The sequence below is a fragment of the Chanos chanos genome, chromosome 9, assembly GCF_902362185.1.
Source record: "Chanos chanos chromosome 9, fChaCha1.1, whole genome shotgun sequence".
NCBI classification, from domain to species: Eukaryota; Metazoa; Chordata; class Actinopteri; order Gonorynchiformes; family Chanidae; genus Chanos; species Chanos chanos.
The window spans coordinates 13,924,712-13,942,664 of NC_044503.1; the positions used below are offsets into that span (position 1 = coordinate 13,924,712).

General features: G+C 41.0%; 1 protein-coding gene across 1 annotated transcript; it reads right to left on the reverse strand.

The window, feature by feature from the left end:
- Positions 1 to 479: 479 nt before the first annotated feature.
- On the reverse strand, positions 480 to 16,217 carry kcnc4 (potassium voltage-gated channel, Shaw-related subfamily, member 4). Its single transcript, XM_030784358.1, has 4 exons — positions 15,603 to 16,217; positions 3,569 to 4,505; positions 3,105 to 3,305; positions 480 to 544 (listed from the first exon to the last, which is right to left on the reverse strand). The coding sequence occupies exons 1-4, from the start codon at positions 16,215 to 16,217 to the stop codon at positions 480 to 482; spliced, it is 1,818 nt and encodes a 605-aa protein (XP_030640218.1).
- Positions 16,218 to 17,953: the final 1,736 nt, after the last annotated feature.

Sequence of the window (17,953 nt, forward strand, 5' to 3'; positions counted from 1 at the left end):
CACTTGAGTTGGATGTTTCCCTTAATATTAAGTACACACTGATGTTATGTTTCTTTTGAAGGTACACTAAACAGTGTTAAATCATGCAAACACATGCAGGGGAATGCTTCAAGACAGGCCAGGTTAAGGCCAAGTTAAGGTGTCAAAATAACAACATGGCCTATCACTGGTGCATAGCAAACACACTGAATTATCACTGTGCATGTTACTGTTTTTTTTTTTTTTCACAATCAACAAATTTTTGTACAACTGAACAGCTTTACCATATACATCACCCCAAAGATGTGAACATGATTATGCCAACAAAAGCATGTGTTTCTACCAGCAGACGGGTGAAGAGTCCCTTTTATGGGCTGAGAATCCACGTGTGAATGAAGAGGGTCCTATTGGGTGAAAAAAAAGACAGAGACCCCTGCTACCACCTGCCCATTTGGGCACCTGGGACCTTACCCACTCACCCTGACAGTGGTGTGTGCTCTTCAAGTCAGAGTGGTGACTTCTGCTTGGGCAAAGCCAGTGGCTGTTAGGGCATCTTTACAGTTCTCTGCATTTGGAGTGAAAAAAAAAATGGGACTTAGGATAGAAGACAGAACAATTAGTGTTGTACAGAATGTTGTGTCATAAGCAATTGTGAACTGTGTCTCCAGGATAAGGATTAAGCCTAAAACCTAATATTGCATTTGGATTCTTCATTCAAAGTGCAGTTATGTGCAGACATAATCTTAATCCCTGGAAAACCAGTACTCTATGTCCGTAATAAAGAATTAACATTCAGTTAAGTACTCCTGATTTCCATGCATTGTTCTCTGATGTAAAAAAAAGGGTACTTTTTTACCAGAACAATTGGTCCCTCTCTCAACAAACGCATTTATTTCTCATTGTTTCTCAGTTCTCTTTGTGATTGAGAGCAAAAAAGCCCTGTCACACTGAAGATCCATGCATGTCAGAGCTGTAACAGAGGAGCCTTAAAAACAAAGCCTCTGGGTTTGTTGCCGCATTGCTAATGAAACTTATTAGAGACAATTAAGTTGAGGTGCCACTCAGGGGGTAGGAACCAAGTCAGAAGTCTTGTCTCACGATGCGTTTGTCGCTATTGAAGCATTTCGGTAGCGGCTGATTGGATTCGGCACATAATTATACTCCAGTCTGAAGTAGATGGAGAGTGTGAGGGTGACAGCATTGCTAATGTGAGGACGCCAGGCAGGCAGGCAGGCAGACTGTGTCAGAGGGCCTTCAGCAAGGCAGTGACTGTTATTCTTGTTGTTTGCATATTTGGGTGCTGCTTTTGTTGTTGCTTTCTGTCTTTTGTGTGCAAGATCAAGTTGTTGTCGAGCAACAGATCACTGTCACACGTGTATCTGTGTATGTAAAGATGGAGCAGTCTGTAATATCTTAGATTACCAACAGTTTTTTTTTTTCAGGATGGAGAAATTAGCAATTTTCAGTCCTGCACTGTCAGCACATTTATTGTAGTTATTGAATATCTTGTTTCATAATCTCCAGGTTAAGGAACAAATTTTGTCAGATAAAGGAACGATTACATTCTCTATTCATATTGTCAAAGCCCTACAGAGAGCCTGCTAATGCTAGATTTAAAAAAAAAATTAATAAGATAAAAAAAAAACCTTGCAGGAGCATAATCTATCTGAAAGTTAAAAAAAACCCCAAAAACTTGTTATCGTAAATTTTAATATATCAGTTATAGGGAATGTAGTAACATTACACACAAAAGAAATCAATACACAGCAAAACAGTTAACGTAATATCAATCAGAGAGGTTCCCTGCGGCAGGGCCTTGTTACTGGCAGGTCTCTCTGGGTTTAAATTAGAAACATCAGCGCTGATGACACATCCAATGATAGAAAAACACTCAGGGTCTTGCTGGAGGCTCCATCCCCCCTAATCGGCATTCATTTACAGACAGTGCCACAGCTGCCACCAATCCAGCTACCCAGCCTCTTTATTGATTCCCAGAATGCATCTGTCTCTCTACACTGCCACAAGAAATTACATGGCTTTTCACACAAGTACAAATCAATTTTCACGGTGCGTCCAAACCATTTATTTATCATCTGTTTGAAACCCGTATGAATGGGACAGTATGTATGCATATATGTATGTATGTATGTATGTATGTATATATCTATGTATGTATGTATCTGTCTGCCTGTCTGTCTATGAATCTGTTTATCTATCTATCTGTCTGTCTATCTATCTATCTATCTATCTATCTATCTATCTATCTATCTATCTATCTATCTATCTATCTATCTATCTGCCTATCTAATTTCCAGTGACATGTTTGTTACATTCTCTCAGGGGTTTAGTTAGTTATCTGTTTGCTTGTCTTGACAGCGAGGTGCTAATGAGTTCTGCCTTCATAGCAGCATCATGAAGACAGAGCTTCTCTCTCATTTCACTCTCTGCAGATAGGGGCTTGTAAGAAGGGTTTCGAGGTGAAAGAAAGACTTTTTGCAAACTGTAAAAGATAAAGACATTACCTCCAAAAATAGACTGGCAGCCTGTGAGAGCTTTGGGGAATTTGGAAGGCTGTGATGCGAGTCACTCAGACAAAGATTGAATTTCTGTTGCTACACAAGAACACATCAACCTCAGCATATCCTGTATGTCTTGCCTTATATAGTTACTTCTATTTAAAAACTATAAAGATGACAGATATATTCATTTGTAACAGATGACACAGGTTGCATGTCTTTATGTAATCATTCAGGAATGCAAGCAAATCCAATATTTTTGTCAGAAATGCAGTGCCCTTTTTTACGCTATTAGTAAACATAAAAAAATTCTCAAACATTGTTTGGCTTATGAGAGGCATCTGAAAAGTTATCTACCAATGGCTTTTAGATCTCCACCAATCTGTTTTACTACCTATTTACATTATTATCACTGAGTCAGTCCATCCACATCAAATTCTTTTAATGTAAATATTTCTCTTTTACATGAAATACAATTAAATAAACCCTTACAGTAATTCGAAAGGACAGACACCCTGGAAATGTCAACTAGTCAAGTCGGACTAGTTGATATCAAGTAACAAACAGTTCCTGGTCCTCTCCTCTTGCCATTTCTCTTCTGCAACTCACCTTTATTTGAGCAAACAGTAGGGTCAGCAGAGCAGGAAAAGTCTCCAGATGTCAGCAGGAAGCACGTGGCCTCGTTCATGCTCTTGTCCCGGTTGCGTGTACGGCGCAGGGACCACTTGTCACTGGGGGAGAGCGGTTGAGTCAGGCTGCAGCCGTCCTCATCCGACAGGGCCACGTTAGCGTCTCCGTTCTGCTTTGAATCTGAAACCCACACGACACATGGAAAGCTGACAACAATGATCGATACTAATGTCACCATGTAGTGTACAAGAAAAAGAGGAACTTCAAGTGATTACAAAATACGGTGCAGCATAATTATTTGCAAATTGTTTCATAAGTAAGGAATAGAATGGTAAACTTCTGGATCAGTTTCCTGATCCAAATGTACATTTTCCAGGACAACATTACACACTGCATACAATAGACAATGTTGGGTGATGGAGGTAACATTTCGAAGGTTGTACCTGAGCGGTTCCTTCCAATGTTCTCCTCAACTGCAAGGGGACATGTGTCACTCTGTGTGCTATCTCGTGGCGAGCTGCTCTCTGACTTCCCATATGAGGCTGAGCCCATGGCCATCTCTGGGTTGGGATTGTGTTTCTTCTTCTTTTTTGGTAGCTTCTGCTTGGCCATGGCCAGGGAGTAGTACATCCCAAAATTGTTCACAATGACAGGCACAGGCATGGCGATCGTAAGTACCCCTGCCAAAGCGCAAAGGGCTCCCACCATCATGCCAAGCCACGTCTGCGGGTACATGTCCCCATAGCCGAGAGTTGTCATGGTGACCACTGCCCACCAAAAGCTTATGGGAATGTTCTTGAAGTGGGTGTGGTTACTGCCGCGGGGATCAGCTGGGTCAGCGCCAATGCGTTCAGCATAGTAGATCATGGTAGCGAAGATGAGCACACCCAGGGCCAGGAAGATGATAAGGAGGCAGAACTCATTGACGCTCGCCCGTAAGGTGTGCCCAAGCACGCGAAGCCCCACAAAGTGCCTGGTCAGCTTGAAGATCCTCAGGATCCGGACAAAACGGACAACGCGCAGGAAGCCAAGCACATCTGTGGCTGCCTTGGAAGAGAGACCACTCAAGCTCAACTCCAGGTAGAAGGGCAGAATGGCCACAAAGTCAATGATGTTCAGGAGGTTCCGGATGAAGACCAGCTTGTCTGGGCAGCAGATGATACGCACCAGGAACTCAAAGGTGAACCACACCACACAGACACCTTCCACCAAGGTGAGCACAGGTTTGGTCACCACCTCCAGAGTGGACACGTACTTGGTGGTGTTGCCCTCGGTAACCACATCAGTACGGTTGCAGAGTTCATTGAAGGCCTCGTGTGTCTCCAGGCAGAAGTTGGTGATGGACACCAGAATGAAGAAGAGGGAAACGAAGGCAATAATCTGCAAGTGGCAAACTACAGAGTTAGAAGAGATGAGGACATTCAAAAACACCCCAATGTTTAGGGGGGTTTTTTGGTGCACCAAAGATTGATGGAACCTAAATAAAATAGTAACTGTGTATTTCAGCTTCTGTTACATTTAATTACCTTTAAGCTACCCATAGTTCCAGTGTCCTGTGTTACACAGCAGTTATTCCATGATGTAGACTCAAGGCATTATCAAATTCATTTAAATCAATAAATGTTACAGGAGTAATGTGTATTTCTCATATCTCGCCTCATGTACGTCATGCTTCTGTTCTACTAGTGAAGATGTACTCAGCTGATGTTGCTATATTTATGGGTATCAGAAGAAATTATAGATGTGTGTATATATTTGATTGTTTTAATCACATTTTCCTCCCCCAACTCATTACTGACTGCTATGATTATTTCACTATTTATTTCATTTCATTTATTTGTGGGAATGAGACAATATCTTTCTGGCAATCAGCTTGTACATACTAAAGAATCAAAGGGAGGTCTGCAGACCAAATCATGCTGTGTGAAAATATCGCTCCATTAGCTTACGCCATAATGGCCCAAGCAATTCAGTCACGCACAGCAGGTGCACATTCTTCATCAGAGCAACCAAAACAGAGATGACTAATGCCTAAAAGCAGACAAGAAAAAAAAAAAAACAAACATCTGCAATCAAAGACACTATGTTCTCTGAGCTAATCATTACTTGGGTACGAATGAGACAGTTGTGGAACCAAGTAAGGAGATCATTTTTATAAATTTGCCCAACTGAATCAGATTGATATTTATTCACAATCATCACAGGCAGACTGTTTTATCTGGGTTAGGTTGTAGCCCCTCAGCTGTGGAAATGCTGTTAGTTTTATCTGACGCTACCAAAACAAAGTGAATTTTGGTGTATTGAGCGGTGGTCAGGTGACCATCATCTTTCGGAGAAAGAGAGAAAGAGAGAGAGAGAGAGAGAGAGAGCAAATGGAGGGAAAGTAGAGGTGGTGGTAGGGGGGAGGGGGGGCTTTAGTGGCCATGACAACTACATGCTCCCGTTTGGCCCAGAGAGATTTGCTTGTGTGCAGAGGAGAACAAGCAAGCGGGTCCCCACAGCAGAGCTTCAGGAGCAAATGTAATCAAATTTGTTTACAGAAACACCTCTTCAGGGGAACCCCGCAGATGTAAACTACAGAGGCAAAAAAAAGCACATTTGCCACAAGACGCTTGATGCTAGTTTGACTCTGTGCCTCAGGAACACACACACACACACACACACACACACAAAACGGTGCTCCTAAAGCAAAGACTCAAACTAGCATCAAGCTAAACAAATGTCGTCTGAACTCCACCCATCCTCACACAATAGCAGTCCATGCTTCAGTTTGCTTTGTTACAGACAAAAGACCATTCATCATTCCACGATCAGCCATGTCAGGAACATTTTCTATTCTACCCCTCTTAACAGCTGTTTAAATATAAGTCAGTCTGATACAAACAGTCAGCTGACAGCTGACCATGATGTGTAATTTAAAAAAAAAAAAAGTCCCAACTCAGAGCTTATATAGATGTGACAGCACATGGGGTAGATGGTATCCATTGGAAACAAACAAACAAACAAACAAGTAAAATTGCTATTTTAATCCCCCCCCCCCAAAAAAAACCATAAATAAGTCATCATATTTTATGCATTAATAATACATTAATAATAGTGGTTGTGCCAAGTGAACTGTCTCTGTGGTTAGATTCCTAACAAAAAAACACTTGAGTGTTTGTGCTCTCTCCATTACACGAGAGAGAGAGAGAGAGAGAGAGAGAGAGAGAGAGAGAGATTGGAAGATGTTTCCTTTCATACACACTATACCACCTCCTGTCTAACAGGGATTGACTAACTCAGCCACTCAGCCACGTGCCTTTTCATCAGTCAGATTTATACAACATGCACGCAAACACACATACACGCACGCGCACGCGCGCACACACACACACACACACACACACACACACACACACACAAATTAAGGTATTGCTAAGTCGAAACTTTAGAAAGTTAAAGCTTTAGAGCGCTTCAACTAACTTTCAACTGGAATAATGTCCTCTGGAGTAGCATGTTCACCACTGATGATATGTGACTTTTTTTTTTAAAACAAAGTTTATGAGTTTTTCACGACAAAATAGACTGAGATATCTGAAGGTTGTGATTTCTAGCCATATTAGCACAGCAGCTTCTTATAAGACAACTACATAATCTACATATTCTATTTCTATAATTACACAAAGTAATAGGCTGTATTAGCAGGGAAAATGCCAGTTTTATGTGAAAGTGCTAAATCTAAATATCTGATTGCAACAGAGAGTTTGCCAGCACTGGTACACTGGATGACTGAGAAGAAAACAAATTGCTTTGTAATCAAACTCGAATCAGTTCCTTTGCTCGTCTCGCTTGTTTGCAATTTCATCCGTCTAAGAGCTGATTTTCTCTCCATAAACCCAGCTTTCAAAGCACTTTATCATTTTTCCAAAGCTGACTCGATATGAATGCTTTGAAAACAAAGGAGACAGCATGACAAGAATTAAATGACTGTAACAAAAATATGTATTTTGTCCTATGCCTCACCTACTTATTGCAGTGTAGGAAAAGAACTCCATACATATTCAAAGTAAGGGCACAAAATTGAATTCATCTTCCTGTAACACAAATTTGCATTTTGTTGTCACAGAAAACACACATAGGAACACACACACACACACACACACACACACACACACACACACACACACACACACACACACACACACACACAGATCTTACACAAGACTTCTGGGAAGTGACATCCATAACCCGAGAGCAATGTGAACATCTGCAGTTACTGACGTGCACACTTGAAAATTTGTGCAAGCTTATTTGATCAAGGTAGGAAGAAGACTGACAAAAATATAAACAGCTCTTCGGACGTCATCTCACTGAAATACGCATACCAAACCTCCCCACCCCCCCACCAGCCCCCTCCTCCCCACACACACACACACACACACAAACACAAGTGTTTTCCACCCACAGAAACACTTCAGTATCTTAGTAATCTTTGGTTGTACTCTGGACTCTGTCATCACCCAGTTATTGAAAAGGGGCTGTACAAAGGAAGATACCTTAAGTCTTAATGAAGGCAGACACGCCACACAAACTGTAGTGAAGAACTGTAGTGTGCAACTGTCATTGCCTGGCACAGGCTGCAGGGTGGCATCTCTCACAGCCGCCCATCATGCCAGACCTCCGTGCCAGTCTCTCACTCTGCCTACCCATCTCTTAAGAGACATGGATTGAGAGTGAGCAATCAAGCTTCTCTCACACAGAGGGCTAAATTTTAGGCTTTAACAGAACTGCCTTGAATTAAAAACAGATCACCAATGGCAGTGTGCCCTTGAGACCTGAACATAATCTAAACTCACCATTTTTAAGGCAGGATAAATTGTCATTCCATCACGCGCATCTGAGATTTTGGTCCCAGTTTTGGTTTCAGCTGTGGGACACCTGCTGAGCGTGACTAAGGGCCCAAGGGAACCCATTTGGCCGTGTACCCTTATGTAGTGCGCTTGTGAGGGTCAGTGTCCCTGTCTCCGCTGGTTCCTGATGCAAAGGTGCCAGTGGATCTGTGAGCATCGTATGAATAGCGCTCCCGGTATAGGAGTAGCTCCTAGCAGATCTTAGTATGCAGCCTGCGGTTAGAAAAGATGCAGTGATTTTCACGCTTCTCAAAGGAAGCATGTGATAGCCATGCTCACCTTGACTGAGGCATGTTTTGCATTGTGTTTTCCATTGAGAGAGCTGACAAGAGATAATGGGTGATTAGAAATTCCAAATATGGAAGAAAATGCTGATGGAGTCTAGTGTTTCCACAGTAGGAATGGAAAATGGTTTTGTTGATGATGAAGCCTGAGGATAATTCCTCTTTCAGTACTGAACAAATTGCAAGCACATACACTGTGAGTATATGTATATATATATATAGTACGTTTAACATACTGTTAAACGTACTATATGACTAATACAGATCTTACATTGAACTGGGCCATGCACACCAGAGCAAGTCTGAAACTGAACTGAACTGAACAGTGGCAAGGAAGGAGAAGGAGGTTGTAACATATACTCAAAAGTTATTTTTGCAATTCAAAAACTTTAGCTGAGGCTCTAATTCAAAAGTCAATACGTCTTGGAGCCAGCTATTCCTTAAGGGAGTTACAGGAACTCAATAAAGTGTCCATAGTGGGATAAATAAAGCCTCTTTTGGTATAGAGGCCATCTCACTAAGCATATACTGTTAACATTATGAGAGACTTGATCACTAAACAGAGCACATAAACCCTTACTGACCCTTATTGTGATATGTGCTGGTGGAAAATGAATAATAGGAGGAGAAGACTGTTGCAGTTATAATATCTGAGGACCTGAGGACCTCCACTTGAGCCCGTTTAAAAGAAACAGCACTCGGAACCAGCATTTTTAATAATTTAGTAGCAAGTCATTCATTGTCGTTTTGTTCACGTTGTCATGATTCCAATCGTCTCATCCTCCCCAACCCAATCTGTTTGACAGCCTTGACTCAGTTGTTCTCGAAACCTTGAGAAGCCCCACCATTTAGAAAGTCTACCGTGAATTTTGAATCTGTGTATTGACCGTCCCTAAAGGAGGCGTCATTTGACAGATTACAGGAAGCATCCAAGCGTTTAGCCCTTTCCTTTTCTCTGGAAAGTTTTTCATTTGCAAGTTTTTTTTTTTTTTCTTTTTTTCTAAACTGACCTTGTAAACATTGTAACGCATTTGTGTTTTAAAACAGAAGAAAACACTTCTGCTCAATTTGGTCCTCCTACTTATGACTACTGATTGGAGTGTAGCAAAGCTGGGCTTTTGAGCATCTCAATTATCATTTCATCAAATCAAATGAATACTTCATCCACATAATGAATACTGAAACCTTTGCCTTTCAATCTAATCGTGAAAACAGAGCGAGGGAGAGTCTTCTAATGGGGTGGCTGTGTGGTGTTGCTTACATAATGCCTCCAGAGAGAAGAACTCGCTCCATCAGCATTTGGTTTATTTAAATGCCAAAAGGTTTATCTCAGAGTTAAACAGACAGGATGATCTGCTCACAGTCTATTCCAAATGACTTTGGTTGTGATGGTAGCACACGTCTAGCACACAGAAAAGACGGACCCATTCTGCTCATAAAAGGATCCTGCCGGAGACTTATCATAACATACCTTACATCTCCGCTGCTACCTCGAGTGTGTGTTTATGTGTGTGTTTGTATATGCTTGTGTGCTCACTTAAAGATGGGAAGAGAATGTTCACAGCTCTCTTTCTTTCTCTTTCTCTGTCTGTCTCTCTCTCTCTCTCGCTCTCGCTGTCTCTCTCTCTCGCTCTCTCTCTCTCTGTTTATCTGGCTATTGTTTATTTTTTCAGGGCAATTAAGTATGAGCTTCTTCAAACACTGTCAAGTAGTGTGAGCCCGTGTCAGTAGCTGTTGTCCTCTGTGTACATTTCCATTCACTGTAACAGCTATAGAGGAAACAAACTGGAACGATTACAAACCCAAACATTTTAATGCATCTTTGTGAGTTTTGTGCAAGCGGTAATCAATACAACCACTGATCAATAACAGCTAAGCAATGTTTTGATTGTTAATGCCACGACTGATATACCACTGTTGACAAAATACTGAATGTGGTATTTTGATTATGTGATAGTGTGAAGGGTGTGGGTTATACGAATGTCAATATCATGCCACTGACTCAGAGTAACTCCACCATGTCCTCCAAGCCCATGCACACAGATGAACCACAGGACAGCGCACCAAAGGTCCCTGGGGCAATATGACACTGCTACCACCCAGTCTGACACTCGCCAGCTGCTGAAACAGCTGGAGCGTCTGGCAGAGATCTCTCGCCTCCAGCTGTTCAGCGGGCAGCGTGGTGATCACAGCACACCACAGCAGCCTTCTGCAACGTTCTCACCCCCCGTCTTTATGTATGTATATATATATATATATATATATATATATATATATATATATATATATATATATATATTTATTTATTTATTTATAAAGAACTCTGCGCCTCTGACCCACTCAGAACAAAACATTGCATCTTTGCACACAAACAGCTGGTGAGAATCAATAAAAATCGATGACGTGAAGTCTGTGGATTACACTGAGAATGTTGTGGCTGTTTCCCCCTTCATTTGTATATATGTCTCTTAATACTTTTTTTTGGGGGGGGGGGGGCAGCTTTGAGGCACAAATGTGAGAAGATGTACTGCTGCTTCTGTAACATGTCTTCCAGTGCTTAGCACTTGCACAGGATCCTCCTGTAGCCATCTTCTCATTCTCTCACCAGTCCCAAAGACTGAAGACTACGGAATCAATTGCTTTGTCTAATCAAAGCCCCAGATTGTCTGTGAAAAGGGCCTATTGATTTTTTGCCCAAGAAGTTAATTCTCGGGTTGGTCCGAAGTACAATTTTCATCAAGATGGAAGAGACTGAAAAATTGCTGTATCCTCTGCCTCTATTTCAAACATTTTTCTCATGACCTCTTTCAACATAAGTCTGCCACTCCACGCCATATTTCAAAAGGATTATATATACTCTGATAGCACAGATAGAAATCTCATTATTTACTCCATTAAATATTTGGGCATGTCTATATCCATATGTCTATCTATCTATCTATCTATCTATCTATCTATCTATCTATCTATCTATCTATCTATCTATCCACCTATCCGTCTATCTATCTTTTTTTTCAGCTTATTCCAGTAAAGTGGCAAAACAGGCTGTAAATCTCATTCAGCCATTATTTTCTGCACAATTGTTCAGGTTCTGTTCATCTGACAACTTCACCCTGTGCTGTAAAAGAGCATACACACATCGATTGCATCTGAGTTTCTGCATGGGAAAATCAATCCATGGCATCAAAGGGAAAGACTTGTACTGAGACGTAATTGCTATCAATTTAAACAAAGAGAGGTTCATCAATGAGCAATTAATATCATTTGAATAACTAATCAATGGCCCCTTTCCGTCAATACAAATCCAAAACCTATCCAGTTAAACATTTTTCAGATTCACCAAATCTAGGTCCTTACAAAAAAGAGACCAGCTTATTTTCAGGACATGATTTCATGGATAGTTTTGTGCTTATATAAGAGATCGTTAATGAGAAATAGATGCTTTTGGCAAGGGACCCTCTCTAGACCTTTTTTACTTGCATGCCTATTCCTGAAAATTCGATCCGCAACAAATGTCTCTCCAGTGTTTATATGAGCACAATGGAGTCAGTTTCATGTTTTTGCCCCAGTTTTTCTTTTTTTTTTTTTTTTTTTTTTAGCACTTACATTACATCAACACTCACATTAGCACTTACATGCCAGTACTTACACTATGGTGCATTACCCAAAGCCTCTAGCATAACAGAAAATGGGTATACCATCACTGCTAATAGTTTTATTAAGCTGATCCAGACATAAACCATTTTCCCCTTAGAAAAACACAGTGTACCAAGGCTTTTCCTTTAGCTCTACCCAAACATACTTGATTCGGTTAAACAAGGCCATGAAAAGGATTTGAAGAGTAATATCAGGTGTAGTTGATTCAAGGGGGGTTTTGTTGTTGTTTCTCTGTTTTTGTTTTCGTTTTTGTTTTCCTTCTTTTTTAAGAAATCCTGCTTAAACTCCTGGATTTTCAGGGACGACAGTAACCTACCATTGACCTTGACTGACATGAAATTCTAGTTGTACATGTAGCTTTGAATGTTCTGGATACTGTTCGACATTTCGCATGATGCTCGACTCAAGGCTATTCCTTCTTTCAGTAGAAGGGGAACACCTGGCTCCTGCCATTTGGAGTACTGCCTAAGAATGGCAAGCATGCAACAGTCAGAATGTCCCCTCACCAATTACCCAGAGAGTGATTAATTACAGCCAAGCCTAGAAACTAATGCAGTAATGATGTGGTGGAGCTGAAACAAGGGAAACTGTAGTTTGGCTTAAACTGCACACTGATGAATCTTAGCTCATAAAGTATAGAGAATGTGGTTAAGTGGTTTTCATTGATCTGTGTAATTCATTCTCATATGCAGATTTGTTTATTATAATTTATTTCATGTGGACATGCATGGCAGTGTTATAGGTTACAAAACCTTTGCAAACCTACACGTGAAAGCGATTTTTCAAATCACAGGATGAAACCTGGTGCTGTAGAATGAGTACTCATTTTATGAGCCATGCAGTCCCAAATTCAAAATAAAATCTAAACACATTTTCTGTACATGGCTTCTGGGTTCCCTTTACTCCCCAAACCAAGCATCATGTCAGTGGCAAGCTGAACAGGACCGACGGTTTGTGCTCTCCTTCTGCCAAACACTGGCTCTGGGAGTCTCCGAGACATCCCCCTTGCTCTGCTGCCCTGTATGTGGAGTCCAATTTATGACAGCTATTATGGGCTGATTAACCTCTCTGAATGCTGTCTGAGACCACATTAGCAGCCCTGAGAGCTGGATCTCCAAGGAGGAGAGAGGCCATGGGGGTAACATGAGCTGACTGCCTCTGAATGCATCCAGCTTTGAATGACAATAAGCAGAGAGAGAGAGAGAGAGAGAGAGAGAAAGAGAGAGAGAGAAAGACAGACAGACAGACAGACAGACAGACAAACAGACAGAAAGACAACTAAGGTACTCCTGAGAAAGCATCAGGAGAGAATGCTGGCAAATACAGGGACATGGACTCATCTCCAAACATGCAACTTAGTTAAACGCGCGCACACACACACACACACACACACACACACACACACACACACACACACACGCACACAAGCATGCACATTGTCTGATCACTCATTTCCCATCAAAACTTGCCATTACTCCTGTCTAAGAATAGTTTAAGAACATGCCACCTTATAAATTCACAGAATCTAAATTCATTTAAAAAAAAATCTAACAGTACTAAGGTGAGAGAAAAGACTGATTGACTACAAGGCACCAGGCCAAACATGTATTTGTGTGTGTGTGTGTGTGTGTGTGTGTGTGTGTGTGTGTGTGTGTGTGTGTGTGTATGCGTGTGTGTGTGCATGCGTGTGTGTGTGTGTCTGTGTCTGTGTCCGTGTATATGCGTGTCTGTGGTTAGAGTATGAACATCATGAACAGCAGCTCAGTTGTACCTTGACAGTGATATCACACATACCACTGATAGACAGGCATTATTTGTGTGTATGTATATGTGTGTGTGTGTGTGTGTGTGTAAGTGTGTGTGTGTGTGTGTGTGTGAAAGAGAGAAGAAGCAACAGACTAAGAGACAGAACAGACTTTTTGTCCATATGTTACTGTGCGTTACCGTCACAGGTTACAGTTTCAGGTTACTGTTATGACTTTCTTTTTGATAGTCAGTATTTGACAACAGACACAGTTTGAATGAATCTCAGAGATACGAGAAAAGATTATGTACGTGTCATTGTATTTCACAAATGACATGTGTGGATTTTCCTTTTATGAAACCACTTTATATAATACAATGTTTTATAATTGTAATACAAGTGAATCCTACCTTAAAATTCACTTCTGCATACTGTCTGCTTTTTGCATAAAAACCAACAACTTCAAAACATGCTTATGTGACAGTATGATAATGTATCCTTGGGGAAATTTAAAGTGTGAATTTTAAATAAATAAATAAATGAATAAATAAAAACATCTTAACTGGCCGAGTAAATTTATTCTCAGTCCCTTAGATGAAAATAGATTCAGGAGCACTGGCAGAAAAGCAACTTCTCTGCTTCCATAGCCATCAATCAAGATAGATTTTCATTTTGGCAGTAACATAAGAATGTTGTCATTTACAGTGAAGTTCAAGCTACTGAGAGTTTGCTGTGCCCTCATTTGAAAAATTCATCTGAAACACATACCAAATCTCTGAAATGTTCAAATCTGTACCAAACTGTTAGTGCAGTCTACAGCTGACTGAGCAAATGGCTGCAATCATTAGGAATGGTTTTAATTAGGATTTGTATCATAACTACATGATGCGCAGCCCTAGGGGTACCTTCAGTGAACAAACTGAAATGGACGTATACAGTCACATTACATACCTTAAAGCATCTTCCCTTCTCACTCTCTCTCTCTCTCTCTCTCATTGTCTCACACACACACACACACACACACACAGACACACACACGCACCTCTCAGTCATACGAAAACCTCTGGTACGGTCTCGGCAGAAAGTCAATTTCTGAATTTCTGAGAGAGAGAGAGAGAGAGAATCCACCACAGTTCATGGAGAATGTAATCCATTCCACTCCCTGAGGCCAGCATCACAAGTAATGGAATACTTCACTTTTCTTCTGCTTTTCTCTCTGGTTTTGGCGAAGAGGACTCCTATCATTTCAGCTCACACCCCATGGGTCACAGTAAGAATCATGGTGTGTGAGATTTTTTTTTTTTTTTTGTTGAGAATGACTCACAGATTCGGTTGTCCAGCCAACAAAATTTTCAGTATCATTTCTTATCCATATTATGATACAAGCATTGATGTGCATGAATCATTTATTAAATTCAAGTCTTCTGCGGTTGCATACACACATCTTTTCTTCCCGCTATGAATTCCACATTAACATGGGTCATAAACAATTCCTTGCTTTATCCAGTTTCCCCACATTAACTGAAAAGCTGCAAATATTCCATAAATAAGTATGGTCTTGGTATTATTTTTGTCTCTTAAAAATGCAGCCTGGAATCCTGCACCTGCAGAGTGAATCATATTGATTCATGCGCAGCTCCCTGAACCCGTCTCTATTGGAAACGGGGGGAAAAGACACTCCTCATTACAGAGAGAGCTGCTGTCACATGTAAACATGTTAATGTGACACCGTAGTTTACTTCTCATCGAAAGCGCGTCATTAACTTTAAGTGATATAACACCTGTTGATAGGCTACCAAATGTGTTCATGACTGCCGCTCAGAAATATGGTACAACATAAAATGAATTTTATTAGGGTAACTTTTATTTATTTAAATAGGCATGTCTAGTGACGGTAACTTACCCTCGCAGCACGCGAAGAATATGGATCCTCAAAGAGTGCCCATATCTTTGGTTGCCAAACTTCGAAGCAGCCCCTGGACCGGTCAGGGCCATCTTCGATGCCGAAGCGTCGCGGTAGTTCGCGGTCATCATCAGTGTCTTCTGGATCCGGTGGTTCGAAGATATCGAGCGCTTCTTCTGCGTCCCTGTGCTGACGATATGTCATCCAGCAACAGGGCTCAACGTCGGTTTCATCTATACCCCAAAATGCCAGCTCTTCCTCAAATAGAGGGCCACATACATCTGCTGGACAATGAAGCTTGCCAGTTCTGTAGTAGTTTAAAACATAGGCGAATATGCCCGGATGTCGGTCGAAAAAGAATTCGTTAGTAGATATTTGTCCCGTGTCCGTGTCTGGATTTACTTGGTTGTCTGGGTCGGCCAACCAGGCCAGGCGGGTGCCCGGTAAGGTCCTAAGGGTGCTTTTGTAGGTCTCATGACGCGTGCCACCGACGTTGATGATTATTTTGTCCGAGTCTTCTCCCCTGGCCATCTCTTCCTTCAGACATGTTTTAGAGGGAGGTTTGTTGCCTGACTTGCGTCCGCGATAAGACGAAACACACACCGAGCTGATCATAGATTTAAGTGGAGTGGCTTCCCTCGGTAACTCCCTAAGCTAACGTCTAAACTTGAGCTTCTTCCCCGCGTGCAATACGCGTCATTTGTCCGAGCAAGTCAAACTGTGAACAACAGTCCTCTGTATCAACGCGAGCAATACCTTGCGTGCAACAGGCCTTGGATACATGCAAAACCACCTGTTATCCAAGAACTCCGCTTGATGATGCTATGATTGCAAATGAAGAGCTCAAGCGAAGGGACCTGATTTGTTATATTCTGCGAAGTGTGATAATAACATTTACTGAAACAGATTAGTAATTGCAAGAAGTAGCACCTGCTCGTTTTCTTTAATATACACACAGCAACAGTTTGCGCATTCAAAACCCTTTGGATCCTTGCGCTGCGTTAATTTCACGACCTATACTTAAAGTGTTTCAGAATACGTATAATCATGCTAGAAGGGTGGCAGCAGTAAAACGCTTGACAATTGCACGTGAATATATGTTACTACACAGTATTTACCATTATCCATTAAGACTCACTTTATTGCATTCGGAACCCTCAGAATAGTAGCGAATAAAAAATTGCAAAGGGTTATTGACTGTACTTGCATCATCCCTTAATCGACACGAAAACAGAAGTTTAAAAAAGAACCGTAATCACTGCGTTATGTGCGTATCCAAATAGTCCATTTGGTTTATCTTTGATGAAGATCGCAGCGTTGACTGTGAGGATGAGACGATGTCAGTTGGTTTCTCATGAGAAGATCTGTTGCTTCTCCTGAAGTATCCTCCCTCACCATAGTCAGACGACACAACCCAGGGGGGTGGATTGTGTATCAGCAGCGACAATTTAACTCCTTCTTCGCTGACTAGGTTCAAGTGATTGATTTTTCCGAATCTAGGTCTGATGGCTCATAGTGATGATGATAATGATGATGATGACTTTCGTTGTTTTATTTTTGACGTTGCGATTATTACTATTATCTGATGTGCGTTACGCCACTCATTTGAGGAGAAAAATCTATCTTCTTGTGCCAGTAGACGCAAACACAAACACAGTATCGGATATGTCTCAACAACTTGAGTATGCCAGAGGTATTCGTGATTTCATTGTTCGTCATTAAGTCATACAGGAATGCTAATATATGACCAAAACCATTGACTTGCTGGCATACGTTCTGACAGCAGACTGAATTAAATGCTAATTGAATGAATTAAAAATCTTCTGTGCAGGATAAATATACACAATAATTCATCTGAACGACCGCGTATAATTGAACCAGCCGTGAGTGGGACAGACAAGAATAAAGCATACTTTGTTAGATGAAGCAGCATCAGTCATCTAATAGGAAATACAGAACCGGAACCGAGTCATTTTAAAATTCCATTTGCAACACATTAAAAAGAATTATATATATGAAGAGCAGTATACTAGAGAGGAAATTGACCAAGCCCTATTGAAGGTGATCATTAAAGTAATGGGTCATTTATTGCGGAACACATAAAAAATAAATTGTATAAAGTGGAGCAACAACAGTCTCACTATGCTACTGTCAGTCATGATGTGGGGGACATGCATTATTTACACATATTCCATTCACTACAAGCTACCACTTTTTAAATGAGCACTTACTATTGCCGGGGTGTGTCTTACTACTGCTTTTCTTCTTAGTTTGTTTGTGTTTTTTTCTTGGACCTTTAATACGTTGACTTTTCACTTATACGAAAACCGAACGTATACGTTATCATACTG